This window comes from Equus quagga, chromosome 1 (assembly GCF_021613505.1).
Source record: "Equus quagga isolate Etosha38 chromosome 1, UCLA_HA_Equagga_1.0, whole genome shotgun sequence".
Lineage (NCBI taxonomy): Eukaryota > Metazoa > Chordata > Mammalia > Perissodactyla > Equidae > Equus > Equus quagga.
In genome coordinates, this window is record NC_060267.1 from 20,228,828 (window position 1) to 20,246,000 (window position 17,173).

General features: G+C 51.7%; 1 protein-coding gene across 2 annotated transcripts in view; it reads left to right on the forward strand.

The window, feature by feature from the left end:
* Positions 1 to 17,173, forward strand: part of VDR (vitamin D receptor) — a 53,864-nt gene that overhangs the window by 17,802 nt on the left and 18,889 nt on the right. For both annotated transcript variants that reach the window (XM_046669633.1, XM_046669641.1), the window contains 3 exons: positions 1,543 to 1,623; positions 4,519 to 4,666; positions 15,075 to 15,205. In XM_046669633.1, coding sequence (XP_046525589.1) covers positions 4,521 to 4,666; positions 15,075 to 15,205 — 277 coding nt within the window. In that variant the 5' untranslated portion in view covers positions 1,543 to 1,623; positions 4,519 to 4,520. The remainder of the gene's footprint in view (positions 1 to 1,542; positions 1,624 to 4,518; positions 4,667 to 15,074; positions 15,206 to 17,173) is intronic.

Below are 17,173 nucleotides of genomic sequence, written 5' to 3' on the forward strand. Positions count from 1 at the left end.
GTATGTGGAGCTCAGCAGGCTGCACACAGTCAGTGCTCCATACACCATTTTTGAAGCTCACAGGTGGTGGTCTACCTGGATCTCAAGTCTGACTTCCGAAGATCTTAGGGGTTGAGGACAGGAAAGCAGTGGTCCTTTCTGTACCCACTTGGCCCTCACCTTAGTCTTCCTGAGGAACAAGCAGGGAGTCTGGGAAATTGATAAGGCCATGGGGTAGAATCCAGAAGAGCATGGTCAGCTGGAGGCCCTGGGCAGTACAAGCAGAGTGAGCAAAGGCCAGCCTGGCTTGGGGGTAAGTGGCAACATGTCTGTCCCCTGCAGGTACACCTGCTCCAACCATGGTCCTGGGGAGTGGGCCAGCATAGCTCAGATTGTCTCAGCTCATCGTCCACCAGCATTTTCCTCAGCTGTTCCTCGCAGGCTGCCAGTGTCCAAGAGGGTGGCAAATGGGCTCACTGGGCTGGCAGTCCTAGGTCTGGGCCCAGGGCTTAGAAACCCATTGGTCTCTCCCCTTCCCTGCCTAGTCAAGCCACTGGGAGGCAGAGAAACAAAGGCTGGGGGTCGGGACCTTCCCCATCTGCAGTTTGGCTTAAAGGCGTTTGCCAGGGTTCAAGGTCAGACACCTGCATATCTATTATCTTCCCAGCCACCTCCTGTTGGCATCCGTGAAGGGAGGAAGGGTGTGTATGGGTGTCTGTCTGTCTGTCTCTATGGATAGACAAGAAGGGCTAGCTGTGGGTAGAAGTGAGGAGGGTGGAATTCTTGGTGATCCATCATGCCACTAAGACTCAGAGTCTGGGCACCAGAGTCAGCCCACCTTCAGCCTTCGCTGAGGCCGGGGGTGTTGAGCATGTCTGGGGAAGAGCTAAAAGTGGCAGAAAACATCCTGTTTGAAAGCTGTGCATTGCTGTATTTAACCCCTGCAGCACTTGCTCCGCCTACACTCAGTCTCCACCGACGGGAGATCCCAGACACCTTGTCTTTGAAGCCAGCCCAAGAGGCCAGGCCCTGGGCTGCCATCCCAGCCTGCGCCAGCCCCAGCTCCTCTGCAGTCCTGCTTGGGGCGCTGGTCTCCTTCCCCTCCTCAGCAGCATGCCAGGCTGCCTTCTGGGTCTGCTTCTCCGAGCATCCCTAAAATGTAGGGTGGGGGCCGTGGAAGCAGCAGAGCTCCCTCAGAAAGAAGCCCTTCCTCCCTCCTCACACCCTCCGCTGTGGAAGGAGAAGGGGAACCCACAGCAGGGAGGCTGTTTCCTTTTGCCACGTGCTGGTGGCTGCGCTCACCCCTTCCCATTGCTTCTTGCTACTCCCTGCCTTAAGGGTGGGCTGTTCCTGGCTGCAGCGAGGCTCCCGCCCCTCACCCCTGCCAGCGATGACATGGCACACCTGCCCCCAACAAGCCACTTCTGTCACGTTTTCAGTCCCTGATCTGAGGATTAAAGTCCCTAGAAGGAGCTGCTTGTACCTGCTTGTTGAGCTCATAGAGGACTGGCTATGGGGTCGGTGCTAATCTGTAGATAAAATGTTTTTCCCTTTCCATTTCAGAGTCTTTTGGGTTGGACGTGTCTGTGAGACCTCACCGAAGGGCACCCCTGGACTCGACTTACCTGTCCCCTGCTCCTTCAGGTGCCTGTTCCCTCATCACCACAACCTCCCTGGCTTTCTGTTTTCCTGGGGCAGGGGTGGGCCTAGGAAGGTGATCCTACCCGGGCTCTGCAAAGGCAGGTCCTGTGTCAGCAGAATCCGCAGCAGCCTGGCAGCCCGCAGCTGAGACCCAGAGCCCTGCTGGAGTTGGGGTGGGAGCTCCGAGAAGAGCTCCAAGGGGAGGGCCTTGCTGACTCCCAGCCTGGGACCCCAGGGCACCGTCCAGCATCTTGATGTTTCCCGTCCACCTCTCACCTCCCCTTTCTCTCTCCTGTTCTCCACAGTCTCTGCCTGTCATTCCTGGGACGGCCAACTCTCAGGCCACAGATGCCTGGGCCTCTTCTCCACCTCTGGACTCTAGTCTTGGGCCCTAGCTCCTTGGGAGCAGCAGATAACCCCATGTAGGGCTGAGTTTTCTCTCAGTTCCCCTGAAATGGTCCTGTTCACTGTGGACCTCTGGCTGCCGGGTCCAGCCTTCTGTTTGGCCTAAGCCCATGCTCGGGCCCCCACTCCCGGGCCCAAGAGCCTTCCTGACATCAAGGCAGAACCTCACCCCATTGCAGGAAGGCGCTGTTGCCTCGCTATGGTGTCGTGTTGTTCCAACACCGTTGTCTCAAAACATCTCCAATGAGCCCATGTGATGCTGAACACCCACTGGACTGATTTGACTGACATTCCCCCCACCCCCACATCTGATTTCTCTTTTTTCCACCAAATCCACCAGATGTTTGGTCGCACAGATGATACAGACTCTGTGGCAACATCATGATGACTAGGAGTTGCAACATCCCAGCCGACCTGGGGTTAAGCCACAGCCTCCCAGACAGTTTCTCCTATGGCCCCACAATGGTATTGGGCCTCTGGGATCCCTGCCCGCGTCTTGGATGTGTGCACCGCTCTAGAAGCCTGGCAGTCAGATGGGACTTGAGATAGGCCACGGGGACAATGCTGGCAAACCCACAGGCACTTTTTCTTTTCTTTTTAACTGTTTGAAAATTATAAAATGTTTTATATATACAGACAGGCAGATAAAACATAAAATAGTGTTTTAATAATGATAATGAGACTCCATATATCTACCACTCAAAGAAATAGAATATGGCTACTATGTTATGCCTCTGCACACCCCTGCCAATCTCATTCCCTGGAAGGTTTCTATTCATTATTCCTTTGTTCTTTTTTTTTCCCCAGGTGTTTCTCTCTCTGTGCATATGTGTACATATAAACATTATAGTTTAGCAAGTATCAGTCTAGCTATGATTGGGATGGACCCTAGTGCCACTCTTGTTACATTAAAGTTCCCAGGAAAAGAAAAGCTGAGAGAGAAAGTCTGTCTGTGAGCAGAGTCCCCTCTACCCCTTTGGGACTGACAATATCTGTCCTAATCTGTCCCACCTCCTTCCTTTGGCTTGAAGCTCTGTGTGGAATTTTTTTTTTAATTATTTGTTTTGTGCATTTTGGGATCGTGGTTGCTAGAAGTACCTCAGTGTTTGGGCTTCTCTGGCCTGGTTTGTAAAGAGAGTGATGATAACAGGACTCACCTCATTGGGGTGATAGGAAGATGAACTGAGATGAGATTCTACTCTGCTTTGATATGCAAAACCCTGGCTTCGAGGTCTTGGGGCTACTCATTGAAGAGAAGCTCAGAACATCCCCAAATCTACCTCTCTTGCTATGGGGTGGGAGGACATGGTGCCCCGGGATGGGCAGGAGTGGGTGCTCGCCCCTCATAACTGGCTTTCTTCTTTTTCTTCTGACCTGACGGACCTTCCTGTCCTGGGGCCAAGGAGCCCCTTAAACTTGTAATGACCCTTGTGAGGACTCAGATAAAACTGCGAGGCAGCAAGGTCTGACACTATTTGAGGGGCCCTGAGGAACCCCAGAAGCAGCTCTGAGCCTGACAGCGGTCGGGATCAGCGGTGGCGACTGAGGGCCCGATGGGCCTGATGGGAGGGTAAAGTCAGCTGCTCCCTGAGAAGGACTTCCTGAAGCTGTTACATTTTGTTCTCTCTCTGCTTCCCTTTCCTTAAGCGTGAAATCTATCTCTAGGTGATGATTGTGCCCGTTGACAAAACCATCTCTGAAAACAAAATCAGTTAATTGTGTATGACTCACATTACTCAGAAGGATGTGCAGGACAATGTGTTAAATTTGTATTGCAAAAAAAGAAGAGGGAAAATATTTTGATGAGCTTGATACCATGACAGCAGGGCCCAAAGCCTGTCAGTCCTGAGCCACGTGGCTGCGAGGAGCCGCAACTGCAATGACAGATCTCATTTGGGCCTGTGATCTGTTCTTTTCCCCTTGCCCTCAAGAAAAGAGGGGCTGAGGGTTTCGCTCTGCATGTGAGGCTATTGGAGGGCTCCCCCTTTTCTCTTGGGGGTGTTGCTGGACAAGATAGGGGTGTCTGAGCTGCTGCAGATCTGCTCCTGAGTGGTGTGTGAATGGTCTTTCGTGTAATCCTTCCTCACACCCAAGAAAGTAAAACGCTGTTGGTTCTTCAGTGGGGTACAGAGAGGCTGAACCTCACCTGAAGGAGCTGGCTCGTTTGCGGCAGATGCAGCCTTTGAACCCAGGCAGTTTGATTCCAAGCCAGGCTAAGAGCAGCTTCACCATAGTGCGCCCCACAGAGTCCCTTCAGCTGTGGGTAAGGGAGCTCTGCTTCTGCTCAGGGCCAGTGGAGTGTCAGAAGGGTGAGCTGGGGTACAGAGAGCCATGAAGTGAGGGCACCAAAGAAATCCTGCTCGGGCCTGGGCCCTGGGGAGCTGCCCAGCTTCACTGAACTCCCAGGAGATGCGGGTGGAGATGTGCAAAGGATGCCAGATGGCCCTGGCACTGACTCCAGCTCTGGCCATGACCTGCCTGCTGTCCTTGCAGGGATGGAGGCGATGGCAGCCAGCACTTCCCTGCCTGACCCTGGTGACTTTGACCGGAATGTGCCCCGGATCTGTGGGGTGTGCGGAGACCGAGCCACAGGCTTTCATTTCAACGCTATGACCTGCGAAGGCTGCAAAGGTTTCTTCAGGTGAGTCCTCCCCAAGGGCGAGGGGAAGGAGAGGAAACAAGGTTTTCCATAAAGAGGAGCCCTGCATTTTCCATGTCTCCTTCTTCACCATGCCCATGGAACATGCCAGCATGCTCACAGCCACTGGGAGCGACAGCGTCTTGGTGAGGGGTATCTTCTTTCTCCTCTCCCCTCAGCTCCAGCTGTGTCCTCTGACCTTCTCAGAAATTGCTTTTCTGACCTTGCTAGGTAGGTCCCCATCTTTCCATTACCCGTTTACCCACCGCCCCCTGCACTAACCCATGTGTCTGCCCTTCCGGAATAAACCTCCTAACCGGTTGATGATCGCAGCTTCCTGATCTAAGAGACAAGCATGTCCTTGGAGAAGCCCAAGAATTTGGCCTCAGAGCTTGCCCTCCCCTCCAGATCAAACCATTCCTTGGAACAAGGAAACCTGCATCCCTGGTTGGGCCTCCATCCTTGATCTGTGTGCGTGTCCTCACGCAGATTAGAAAGCCGACCTCAGAATCCTCAGGTGTGTCAGTAATGCACCAGCTTTCTGGTTGGTCAGGGCCAGTTTCTCTACCAGCTGCCTCTTCTCTTCTCCTGGGAGCCCAGCATTGCAAGTGCAAAGAGTATGGGAAAGAACTGGAAAGGCCAAATGAAGGATGTTCCCATCCAGAGTCAGGGAGGGAGGATGGGAAAGTGACAGATTGCAGGTTGGGATGGGAACCATGAGAAATTAGCATTTGGCATATACTGAAGAGACAGAGAAAGAGAGAAAGAGAAGCCTAGAAGAAGGCAGCCAAAAGAGAGCTTCTGTGTAATAGTCTTGATTGGAGGTGAGGAAAGGGAAGGACAGAACGTTAGCCATTAGAGACGAGAGAGAGAATCTAGTCCAGAACAAGGACACAGAGATGGGCCTGGTTCCCTGAACTGAAGGGCTCACCAGCTTTGAGGACAGAGCGAATCAGAGGCCTCAGGACTACCTCCCAGCTCAGGAACTCCCGGGTTCTATAAGGCAGGCTCCTGACGCACCTGCCCTCTGCCCCTGATGAGCAGGCCGGGGAGTTTCATTGCCCTGAGCAATCACTGAGTAGCAGAGCATCTGTGGATGCTGAATGCACGTTTGGCCAGGCCCCAATTGCTTGCTTGGCTTCCCGGCAGACTGCTCCCCAGCTTGGGGAACCAGACCAGCAGCATCGCTGACTCTAGGTCCTGTTGCCACATCTCTCATTCCTCTGGCCTGAAGCCCACAGTTCCTTCAGGGTGGGCCTTCCAGAGCCCAAGCCCACCTTGGCCCTCTTCTGCCAGGGCCTGGGAATGGAGGAGCTGCCTTCTGAGTGATCATGGAGAAGGAGTCTGAGTGCACACATCAGGGCCTGCTTCCTCTCATCAAACCAATCCGAAAGGTGTGGGCTGTAGTGCTGGCTGTGTCATTAATTAACTGTATGTCGTTGCTCAAATCTCTTGACTTCTCTATGTTTCAGTTACCTCAACTAACCACATGGGTGTATTAATATATGGCCCTTCTAGAGTAGAGAGCTAATGTGAAGATTAATGAGATGACATATATAAAAGTGCTTTGAAAAACATAAAGCACAATGTAAATACATATTTTTGAGCTGAGCCTAATGGGTCAATACTGATGTCCTTAGTGGAACCCTGCCCTAATAAAATAAAGTCTCTCCGACCATTAACCCTCCTTTTGTTTTTTCTTTCACACGCACTCCCTCACCTGATTTTAATGAGCATCAATGATCCAGGCATTGGGCTAGGAGCTGACAATATGGAGACTCTCACCAAAGGTCACGTCTCACCAATCTGCAACCCAAAGGTCTCCAACAGCTCTTGGGACTGGTTGGCTAGTTGATGGACCCCCATCCCTACATTCCCTCTCTTCCCAGGCATCTACCCCTGGGTTCAGCTCTGGGAGATGGGACCCTTATGTGGCTGCTTGTTCAGTTAGGACGTATTGGAGGTCAGTTCCACATGAGAATAGCCTCAACACCTATGCACCTGTGCCTGCTGCCCTCGGACAAACCACTAGGCTCTGAATCCTTGGGAAGGGCATGTTAGGTATCTGGGTGGCAGGAATGGCATAGTTGCCATCTCTCACACTAGGTTTCCTCATGCTGTTGCTGGCTGATGGCCACAACCCTGCCTGCAAGGCCTCCCATTATGGGCACAGGTGCTTTTGTCTTGTTACCTTGTCCTCAGCCTGCCTTATGTCTTTACTGTCCCTGTCTTGATGACTGGGCCAGGCTGCACTTTCTGAAGAGCCAACATCCCTGTTGTTTTGGGGCTAGAATTTTGTCTGACACACACACAGTCGATCCTCATTATTCATGGATTCCATATTTGCAAATTTGCCCACTTGCTAAAATTTACTGTAATCCCCAAATCAATACTTGCAGCACTTTCATGATCATTCATGGACATATGCAGAGTGGTGAAAAGTTGAGTCTCCTGATGCTCAAGCTGAGATCCAACCAGGTGACGTTCTGCCTTCTGTTTTAGCTCTCGTGCTATAAACAAGTGTCCTTTTTGCAGTCTATTTATAGCCACATTTTTTGCACTTTTATACTTTTTGATGAAGATCTCACTAAGATATCCCCACTCATAGTGCTGAAGTGCTGTCAAGTGTTCTTACAGGCAAGAAAGCTGCAATGTGCCCTCAGAGATAATATGTGTGTTAGGTAAGCTTTTGTTCAGACGTGAGCTGCAGTGCTCTTGGCCATGAATTCAGTGCTAGTGAATCAACACTATATATTAAGTAAGCTGTCTTTAAACAGAAAGCACACATGAAATAAGGTTATGTATTGATCACTTGATGAAAATGTGCCCAGAGGTTCACAGGAACCTAACTGTGTATTTCCACTGGGAGCAGTGGTTCAGAATTCACTAACTCAGTGTTCACAGTGACTTTCCAGAACATAACTCCCACAGATAACAAGAATGGACTGTATATATGTAATTTCTTTTCTCCTTTTACCCCCTCACCCTACTTCTCCTCTTTTGCTTCATCCAAATCTATTTGCTGTTTTTCCTTTTTAGTTTAGTTCAAATAGTTGTTTGAGAATCCTGTTGTCACTACTATCTGTCTGTGAAATTCTGATCCCAAGAAGGAGAGTCTATGTTAGTGGTGGGTACCTTCTCTGTGTCAGGCACTGCATCCTTGGGAATGCAAAGATAAATGCAGCCAAGTCCTTGGTCTCAAGGAGTTCACTCAGCCCTTTCAGGCAGTTCTCAAGGAAAGAGCACCACTGTAGTGTTGGGTCACTGGCAATTTTCTAAGCCCTAGGGGCCAGTAATCCCATTTGACCATTTAGTGTTTGGTTGACTTCTAAGATAGTCAAATTAAACTGCTCTGGGAGCTAGTTGTGGTCATTCCTGGGAGGTCCAAGCCTCATAACCAAACCAAAGTGTGATTATGAAGGTTGGACAGTGACCACAGTTCCATTGGCCTATGGTCAGGAATCAGAGACCACTGCTGACCAGTTCCTCCTGTAAGCTGTTTCATGTTGTTTCTGCTTCCTGCTCCTCTGGAATACTGGACATCCTCAGAGAAAGATGGTATTTCCAGTGTGAGTCAAAGGTGTCACGGGCAGGATTATAGATGGTATATGTCTTGGTTGTATGTTAATAACCATAGTGTAAGTAAGGCCAGAGGGGGCAAATACATAGGTCCACTACAAAGTGTCTGTATATATATCCACTATATATATCTGTAGTGGATGATCTATGGATGGGATAGATCTGTGGTCATGGATGGCTTTGTCCAGGCTCTCATACAAAAGGAAAGAAGTAAAGGACAGAGAAGAAAATCAGAGGGACCCTTTTGATGAAGAGAATGAAGCTTGTGATGAAGTTTAAGAGGAGGTCCTGGAAGGCAGGGTTGAGAAACAGACCATTGTTGGCCTCTCCATCTTGTCTTCTCCCTCCCTGTTGATACCTCTTTAGTCAGGACACTGTGAAGCTCTGTGCTGCAAACACCAAACTAACAAAGACAGTGTGGAGAAATGCTCTCTTGTCTGCTAGCCCCGAGGTTCTCAGGGACCTTGTTAATTATGGGTCTTGTGGAGTGTAGCAGGCAAAAAGCAGGCTGGTGAGGATCCAGGAACCTGAGGAATATTCTGCCTTTCAGGAAGTTCACCCAGCTGATATTTGTAGGAGCCATGATGTGAAGGGAAGCAGAGAAATGGGGCAGATGTCCAGCCACTGAAAACTCAAAATGCTTAAAGGCAATGGAGTAAATAGAGAGGAGGGAGCGAAGAGAGAGCGGCCACATGGGGCATTCTATGGGCACAAGTGAATGACTCACCAAGAAGTCAGCGTTGCCTGAGAGAACTTTGTCCAGGTCAGCTTGGCAGCTGGCCTCCCTCCACAACTGCTCAAGGATGTGAATGGAAGAGAATGAGGGAAGTTATCTGTGGATAGGCCAAGAGTAATGTTCGGAAGCTTGAGTAACAGAGGCCAGACTATTTGGAGAAGGAAGGCCACTGGAGTTGTCAAGAAAGGCAGTTGCAAGGATATGAGATCTTACATTTCTTGTTGGTCAGAGTTTTATTTCTTTGGGAACTCAGCACTCCCACAGGGCTCATTGGCATGAATTTACCCCCAGCACATCTTGGGGATCCTCCCTGTGCTTAGGCAGCATAGGGCCAGCAGAGAGGACGGCCAGCTGTTAGCCCACACTTCCAAACCACCCATCTCAGAGACTGCCTCCTGCCCAGTGGCTTCTTTGTCCTACAGGAGCCCTTCAAACAGCTTCTGCTTCAGGCTCTTGGACTTTTGGGGGCGTATTTTTGACTACTGCTCTGGCTCGGATTGAGATACAGTAGGTTCATGATGAGAACCATATGATGTGAGACTAACAGAGGCTTTGGAATCAAGCAGATCGTGCTTCTGATCCCAGCTTTCACACTTACGAGCTGTGTGACATGAAGCAAGTTATTTAACCTTCCTGTGCCTTTTCACATCACCTATGAAATAGGGATAATACCTATCCTGGAAGGTCGTTGAGAGCCTTGGAGATAGTATGTGAAGTACTGGCGTCGAAGGCTGTCAGTAAGTGGTAGCTATTATCATCATCACTTTGTTCTGCCTTCATTTCTGAGAACAGACAACGCTTTCCTCTCCTCTGTTGTGGAACCTGGAATGTGTGTGACTGTGATATGCCAGCAGGGGTCTCTGAGAAAAGGTCCCTGAGCAGAATGAGTTCAATATCAGATGTGAGAAAGGACGGGCCACACCAGGGGCTCTAATTGACCTTCACGGGGGTCAAGGGCTCCATGGGAACTGGCTGGAACTGAGCAATGGTCCCTGTAACTTGCGCAGGGGCTGTGGGTCTAGACCTCAGGAGCAACAATATGTGAAGTTACAATGTTTCAGTCTCTTCTGCGCGCAGAGCCCTGTGCTGGGCACACAGTGGGCGGTGTAAGATGTGGTGTCTGCACCAGGGTCTCAGACTCTCCCTGGGAAGGTTAAATACTGCCTTCTCCAGCCGCCCTTTCTTTGCTCCCGCCCACGGCCTCTCCCTGCTAGCCTCTCTCCCTTCCTTTTATTTAGTGCTTACTTTGCGTCAAGTGCTGCCTTCTTTTTTTAATCCTTACAACAACCCCCCTCTGTAGGGTTGCTTCCATTTCACAGATGTGGAAACTGATGGCATAAGGAGATGAAGTAACTGGCCCAACGTTGTGCACTAGGATTTAAACCCAAACAGATCAATCAAACTAACTAAAGCCTGTATTTCATTTTTAATTTCTAAATAGTTTATAGTGGGTGGTGGATTTTTTTGTAAGTAATGCCTGTGTCTGGTTTTTAAAAAGATGCAAACAGTTCAAAAGGGCATAGAAGTGAAAAGTAAGTCCCCTGCTCAAACCAAATCTCGGGGCCCTACCCCCTCCCCAGAAGCTGCCCCTGTTGCCAGCTCATTGTGTTTGCTTCTGGATTCTTTGTGTAAATTGTGGACGAGCGTTTGTGTGTATGTGCGCATGTGTGTACGTATACTGTCCACTCTGTCCTGCCTCTTGCTTCTGTCAACTAAAGAACATTTCTTTAAGCTTGTTCCCAGTTCAGCATTCTTGCTCTGTCCTTCTCACAGTAGCGGCGTTTGTATGGGGGTCCTTACTGTGAATTAGCCAACAGCCTTCTGTTGACGGGGTTTAGGCTCCATCCTCTGCTTCTCCAGACGATGCTGCAGGCACCACCCTGGTGCATGTGTCTGGGGGCCCATGGACTGGTCTACCCACAGGATGACTTCCTGGAAGTGGATTTACTGTGTTGAAGGCTCTGTACATTTTACACATTGATAGGTATTGCCAAGTTGCCCTCCAATAAAGAGGCCTGGGCTCCTTACCAGTGTTAACCTACCTTCCTTTAAAGTTGTTTTTTTTTCACCCCACCTGCTGAGATCCCCTTGATGCTGCCACGTACAAATGTGCTGCATAGGTCCCAGCCATCAGACCACATTGGTCTTTCACATCAGGGGTTGTGTCAGGCTCCTGCATCCGGACCAGACTCCGGGATTGCTGTGACACTCAGTGCTGCAGTGGAGACAAAGCCCAGAGCTGGTGCTTGGCCCCAGGCTTGGGTTTTATCCCATGTGTCTCTGCTGAAAGGGGTCACCTACTTAGAAGGACCCTGCTGTCCCAGGCGCTTGATGCTTTGTGAGCTGCTTGTCTCTCATGTTTTGATGAATTGGTCTCTGGCATGAGAATTGGTCAGTGTCCTCTCTCACCCCTGGCTTTCTAGAAACTGCGTCTATATTTAGCCTGGTTGCACCACCCCTACTCCCCTTCCTGAGCTGGGGTATAATTGCCAGCCCTCAGGCAATTGCCGTCAGGCAATGACAGGGCCCAGGCTCAGAGAGCAGCTGAGGCAACGGGCTGCCATGGAAACCCAAGGCTCTGGTTTCTCAAAACCAAACCAGCTCACAGGCAGTTGGTGTTGGGAAGAAGGCAGGACAGGATGCAGATCTTCAAGACAGAGCACGGAGCCAGAGCTGGCTAGTCTGGCTGCCCTGACTCCTTGTGGGCAGAAGCTGGATGACAGCCACACGTGTGGAAGTCTTAGAAGTCAGGAGAATGGGGAAGAACTGGGCCTCAGAGCCCACAGGACCTGTGGCCCAGCAAACAACTGTGCTGGGCTGTTCACACCTGAAAGGCAGCTGGGTCCGTCTCTTGGAGCTGACGAGGGAGCTTTCCATTCCCCAAATGCTGACCCCACAATCCAGAGCGTGACGACGCTATCTGTGATGTGTGGTCTCCATCTTCACAGCTACAATTCCAGTGCCTTTCCTCTCCTTCTGTATTTAGTGGAGCCAGGGAAGAGCTAGCTCTCATATACATGTGTATATATTTTTTTGCTGAGGAAGATTCACCCTGAGCTAACACCTGTGCCAATCTTCCTCTATTTTGTATGTGGGTTGTTATCACAGCATGGCTGCTGACAAACGGTGTAGGTCTCCATCTGGGAACCTAACCCTGGGCTGCCAAAGTGGAGCATGCAGAAATTAACCACTAGGCCATGGGGCTGGCCCCTAATATTTTTTAATAATAATAATGTATTTAAGTTTATAGGCTGCTTTCTGCTTTGCTCAAATAGTGTGCAGACACGCCACGAGGTTGGCGGGCTTCCTTCCTTCTTTCCCTCCCTGCCTCCTCTTCCTTCCTTCCCTCTTTCTCCTCCTCCTCCGCCTTCCTCTCCATCTCTCCCCGCTCCTTGTCATCGTCTTGATCCTCCCTCTGCTCCTCCTCCTTTTTTCTCAATGCTCTTGGCCTTCATTCTACAGTTATAAAGCTGGACGCACAGACCCTGCCTCTCCCCCGCCCCCCCGGTATTTTCATTAACTCGGCTCTGCGTTCTTCTGGATTCCCACCCCAGCCTCGTTAGAGTCCACTCCTGTTGTCAGGCGAAGTTGGGCTGAGCGACTGTCTCCAACTCTGCTGTGTGGGGAAGCCTGGGATTGGGCTTCAGATTTACAAATGAGAAAAATAAAAGAAAGACGGTGAAGTTCCAAAATCTCTTTCCAAGTAAGCTTGCCATTGGGCGAGGAGCCCACTGGTGAGAGTCAGAGGCAGCCCCCCCCAGAGCCTGAGGAAGGAGAGGCGGCCTCAGAAGGATGCAGGCTGCCTCCCTTTGGGGACTGGGGAAGCTGTCAGCCTCCAGCACATAGCTGGCAAGAGGCTTTGGCTCATTGGTCTTGGGGGCCCCCCATTTGTCCTCCTCTTGGTGTCCATGGCCCTGGAGAATAGGTAGGTAGAGCTCTGAGCCAGACAAGACAGTGGTGGGAGAATAGAGCAGCCCCTCAGCCCCTGGGCAAGATGCCTGGTTGTAAAAAGAAAAAAAAAAAAAAAACTGGGAAATGAGAGTTTGCTCTGAATTAGAAACTTCTGGTCCTTGAGTCGGTTTAGAGAATTGTGGGCATTCTGGGGCACGAGCATTAGTGGTAATAGGTGGCGCCTCACGAAGCACAAAGTGGAAAGGAGTGAAGAGGGAAACGAATCTCATGTCCTGGAATAGATAGATATGTCCCTTGGTGATGCTGGTATCTCATTTCTGGGTGGCCCTCAAAGTTCCCAAGGTACTTCCATATTCTCCTGTCCCTCCAGAAAGCTGCAATAGAGGTATAGCGGCTCAAGGAGAAAGGCTTCCTCTTTCCATAAAGGAAGGCAACAGCCTGATGTACAGTCTCTCCCTGGGGAGTCACTGCAGGGATGGGATGCAGCCCTCGGTGGACTGACTTGGGGCTAGACCACCCCCCATAGCCCAGCACTACTCCATCCCCCATATGACCCCAGTCTGCTGGTGGATGCCCTTGGATGATGAGGTTGTAACAGGAGGGTACCAGAGCCAAGGTCCAAAGCCAACAGCAGCTACTTCCTGGACCACTGGGTCATCCTCTGCCTTGAGCTGTGCTCAAGGGCCAGCTGCCTGAAGCTGTTTGCCTGTGGGCTCAGCTTCACTGAGCATCTTGAGTTTCTGAGGATGGAACAGTCTGTTCAATCCAGGAAGCTAAAAGCTGAGCCTCAGATCCTTAACGATCCCAACCTGGGAGCCTTTACTTCTTGCTAAATCAACTCACTGATAAGTCTCTTCACTCAGCAGTCCCCTCTATAAAATGGGGGGCTGGGGGGTACACTAACAGTCTCTTAGGTCCCCTAAGAATCTTAGAGTCTGATTATCTGTGACTGCCAGCAGAGCCATTCCTCTGGTCTCTTCTTCCCTGTTCCCTGGGTTAAGTTGGTTTGGTCCCCGTCTGTCCATGTTGACTGGTGGGTGTGATTGTCCTAAACCAGTGTATGTTCTAGTGAATGTGAACAGGGAGTCATTTTTCAAGAAACAGAACTAATGTGTGACCTCTGGAGATGATATTACCAGCTCATCTCCAGGAAAGGGAAAGGGCTGGACCTGGGCCTTTGCTTCGAAGGCTTGGGCATCTCCACAGCTCCTGGAAGATGCTGCTGCTCATGGAGGATGTGATTCCGCTACCATCTTTCCCTGCTAAGTCCTGTCACCCTGGGGCAAAAAAGTAGAGCCTGCCCCTGCTGGGGCTGGGAAGAGTCAGAGGAACCTTTAGAACACGGATGATGGGGAGACTGCAGGGAGGGGTCTTTTCTGCAGCCTCCCAAAAGTCCCATGTGGTCTGGATGAGGAGAGAGAGCTGAAATTAGGAAAATGAGCCCTCAAGCTTGCACACGCATGCATGGGCTCACATACACACTTTTTTTACACAGGATTCCAGGGAAGTCCTGGCTTCCAAGTCAAGAACCTTTGGTAGTTTTCTGTTCTTAGAGAACCCTTGCTTCCTCTGCCTTTCAGAAAACCAAGGCCAGACCTCAGAGCTCCCACTGCGCCTCTGGCCTTGTCTCTCTCTGGGCAGGTTATCTGAATGTCTGAAGCTACGGTTTGGGCCTTTTCTCCCTTCTCCATGCATCTGTGCACATGTCTGTCCCTGGATCGGTGATGCTCTCGTCATAGATCTCTGGACTCTAGAATCCCTAAAGCTGAGTCTCACATCCTCGCCTTTCATATCGGCTCACTAAAAGCAGTGAGGGCTACTCTGCAGATTTCAGTATTTTAAAAAATTTTTCCTAGGCAAACTCACTCATATACTTCCTGTTTGACAAAAAAAGGGGAGGAGCAGAGTGCTGTAAAAGGAAATAAAAACAATGGGAGCAAATAGGCAGTGAAGGAGAATGAGGGCGTGGCAGTGCACACAGCCACAGATGGGTGGGGGAGTGGTGGTCACTGAGAGTGGCCCGGGGGCTGGGACGGGCCCCAGTGCTCTGTGGGAGAAATGGAGATCTGGAAGCCCCGTGGGCAGGTCTCGGTGGTCACAGGCCCCAGGGCCTGTTCTCCTGCAGCCAGGGCTGAGAGGCTGGAAGATGGGTGACCCAGGGAAGGATGTGTGCTCTCTCGGCAGGCGAAGCATGAAGCGGAAGGCGCTGTTCACCTGTCCCTTCAACGGGGACTGCCGCATCACCAAGGACAACCGCCGCCACTGCCAGGCCTGCCGCCTCAAACGCTGTGTGGACATCGGCATGATGAAGGAGTGTGAGTGCTCAGGGCCAGGGCAGGGGGCTGGGGCTGGACTGGAGTCAAGGGAAAGTTCTGGCTCCTGCTTATGCAGATTTGGACAGAGGGGTCTGCCTGCCCTTCCTGTTTAGCTACTGGTATCCAGGGCCCCACGCTGGGGTGTGAGTAGGACCAGCAGCCTGGGGCTGGATGGCTGGACCTCCAGGGTCAAAGGAGGCACTGAGGGGTCCCCCTAGCCTCTCTGGGATCCACACATGTGTCTTGGAGGCCTGGGAAGGGCCCCTCCAGTGTGAGGACTGTGAGGAGGGAGGCAGCGCGCTGCCTTTGTGAGTGCCCCAGGTCCGTCTTCCTCCAAGACCTCATCACTGTTCTCACAGCTCCCTATTCCTTGGACCTGTGGGGAAAGGATGAGGCTCTAGGACCCCAGGGTTCTTTGGACTTTGGGAGAGAGGGTTGCTGTGGGTAGCGAGGGGCAGGATTGACAGGGAGAATAAATATTCAGAGTCCAGCTGGTGTCGGGTTCCACCCTCCCCAGCCTTCCAGCCACTCTGGCCCCATGAACAGATCTGGGGGCTGACGCCCAAGGGAAACTAGGTGGAAAGATTTGGCGAAAGGGAGCACTGGACTCTAGGATGACCCTCTAGATCCAGACGGAGAAACAGGAGCGATCCGATAGGACTTCCAGGCCGGCTCTGGGGTTGGAGGAGAGGTCCAATGGGGCAGATGCACATGTTCTGACTCACGTTATAAACAACCCCTGGACTTTGCATCTGAGCTCTAGTACCAGTTACTTGGTAACCAGAGTAGCCATTGAATTCAGCAGATACCGGAGGGGCTGCCAGGCCCTCCTCAAGCTGGAGGCAAAGGCACTGGGCCGGCCTGGGCATGGGCGCTCTCTGCACATGCAGCCCCCACCCTGCCTCTCACTCACTCCTGCCTGCAGTCTGCACCCCAACCTCCTCCCCGGTGGTGGGCAGGGCCTACACCCTGCTGAGCTGTGGGCCTGGGGAGGCTCAGGAGGGGTGCTCAGATGCAGGCACCCTGGAGCCCCTTCTGGCTATGGGGCTGTTTTCTGGGGTGCGGGGGCAGGTATAGGGAAAATGAGTCTGGGACAAGGGAAAAGTCACTGAACGGGGCTTAAGGGATGGGAAATGTCTTCCTTGATGGGAAAAAAAAATTCTCTGAAGTTGGTAAACAGAGCAGAGTGGGGGCCTTCACCTGGGGTCTCCCCCTTGGGCCTTGACAGGCTCCCCTCTGGTGGGTCACAGCACCTTACTCCTGATTCCAGATCCTCAGCCAATGCTGGCAGCCCTGGAAGAAGTTTCCAGGCTGTCGTTCCTCCTCGCCCCCACAGGAGCATGCAGGCCTGGACACGCTGATGGCTCCTAGCCCAGTCCCCTGCCCCACCCCAACTCCTGTGTTTGTCCTGGAGCAGTAGAGGCTCAAGGCCTGGGTGCCTCATGGGGCTTCTCACTTGCCGGCTTAGTGGGGCCTGCTCTGTGCAAGGGGCTAGAGCAGACTAAGATGCAGCCCGCAGCCCCTGCCCCCGAGAAGGGCACAGGCTCCACTGGGCAGGGAACCTGGGTCTAAGGCTCCAGCCAACCGAGACTGGCACAGAGTCACACCACTGGGATTCAGTAAGGCTTGGCCACAGGAGTTCTGGTCAGGGCCACCCTCACTGATGTCCCAGAGGCCCCTCTCCTGTCTCAGGAGGAAGGAGATGTCCTATCAACTTAGAATAGGAAGAACACTTAGAAATCATCTGAGAGCCAGAAAGGTAAAAATAGGAAGATTTGAGTCAGAAAGCAAGTTGGGACTAGAGTCCAACTCCATGTCCCCTGCTAGATCCTTCCTGGTCCCCACAAAGAGCACTGTGTCTATGGTAAAGAGCAGGCCTTGAGTGTATCAGGGTGCCTCTGCCCCCTGTGGTGGGGGTGCAAACCAGAAGTAGATGCCCACCACTGCCTTTAATCAGCCTTATGCCTC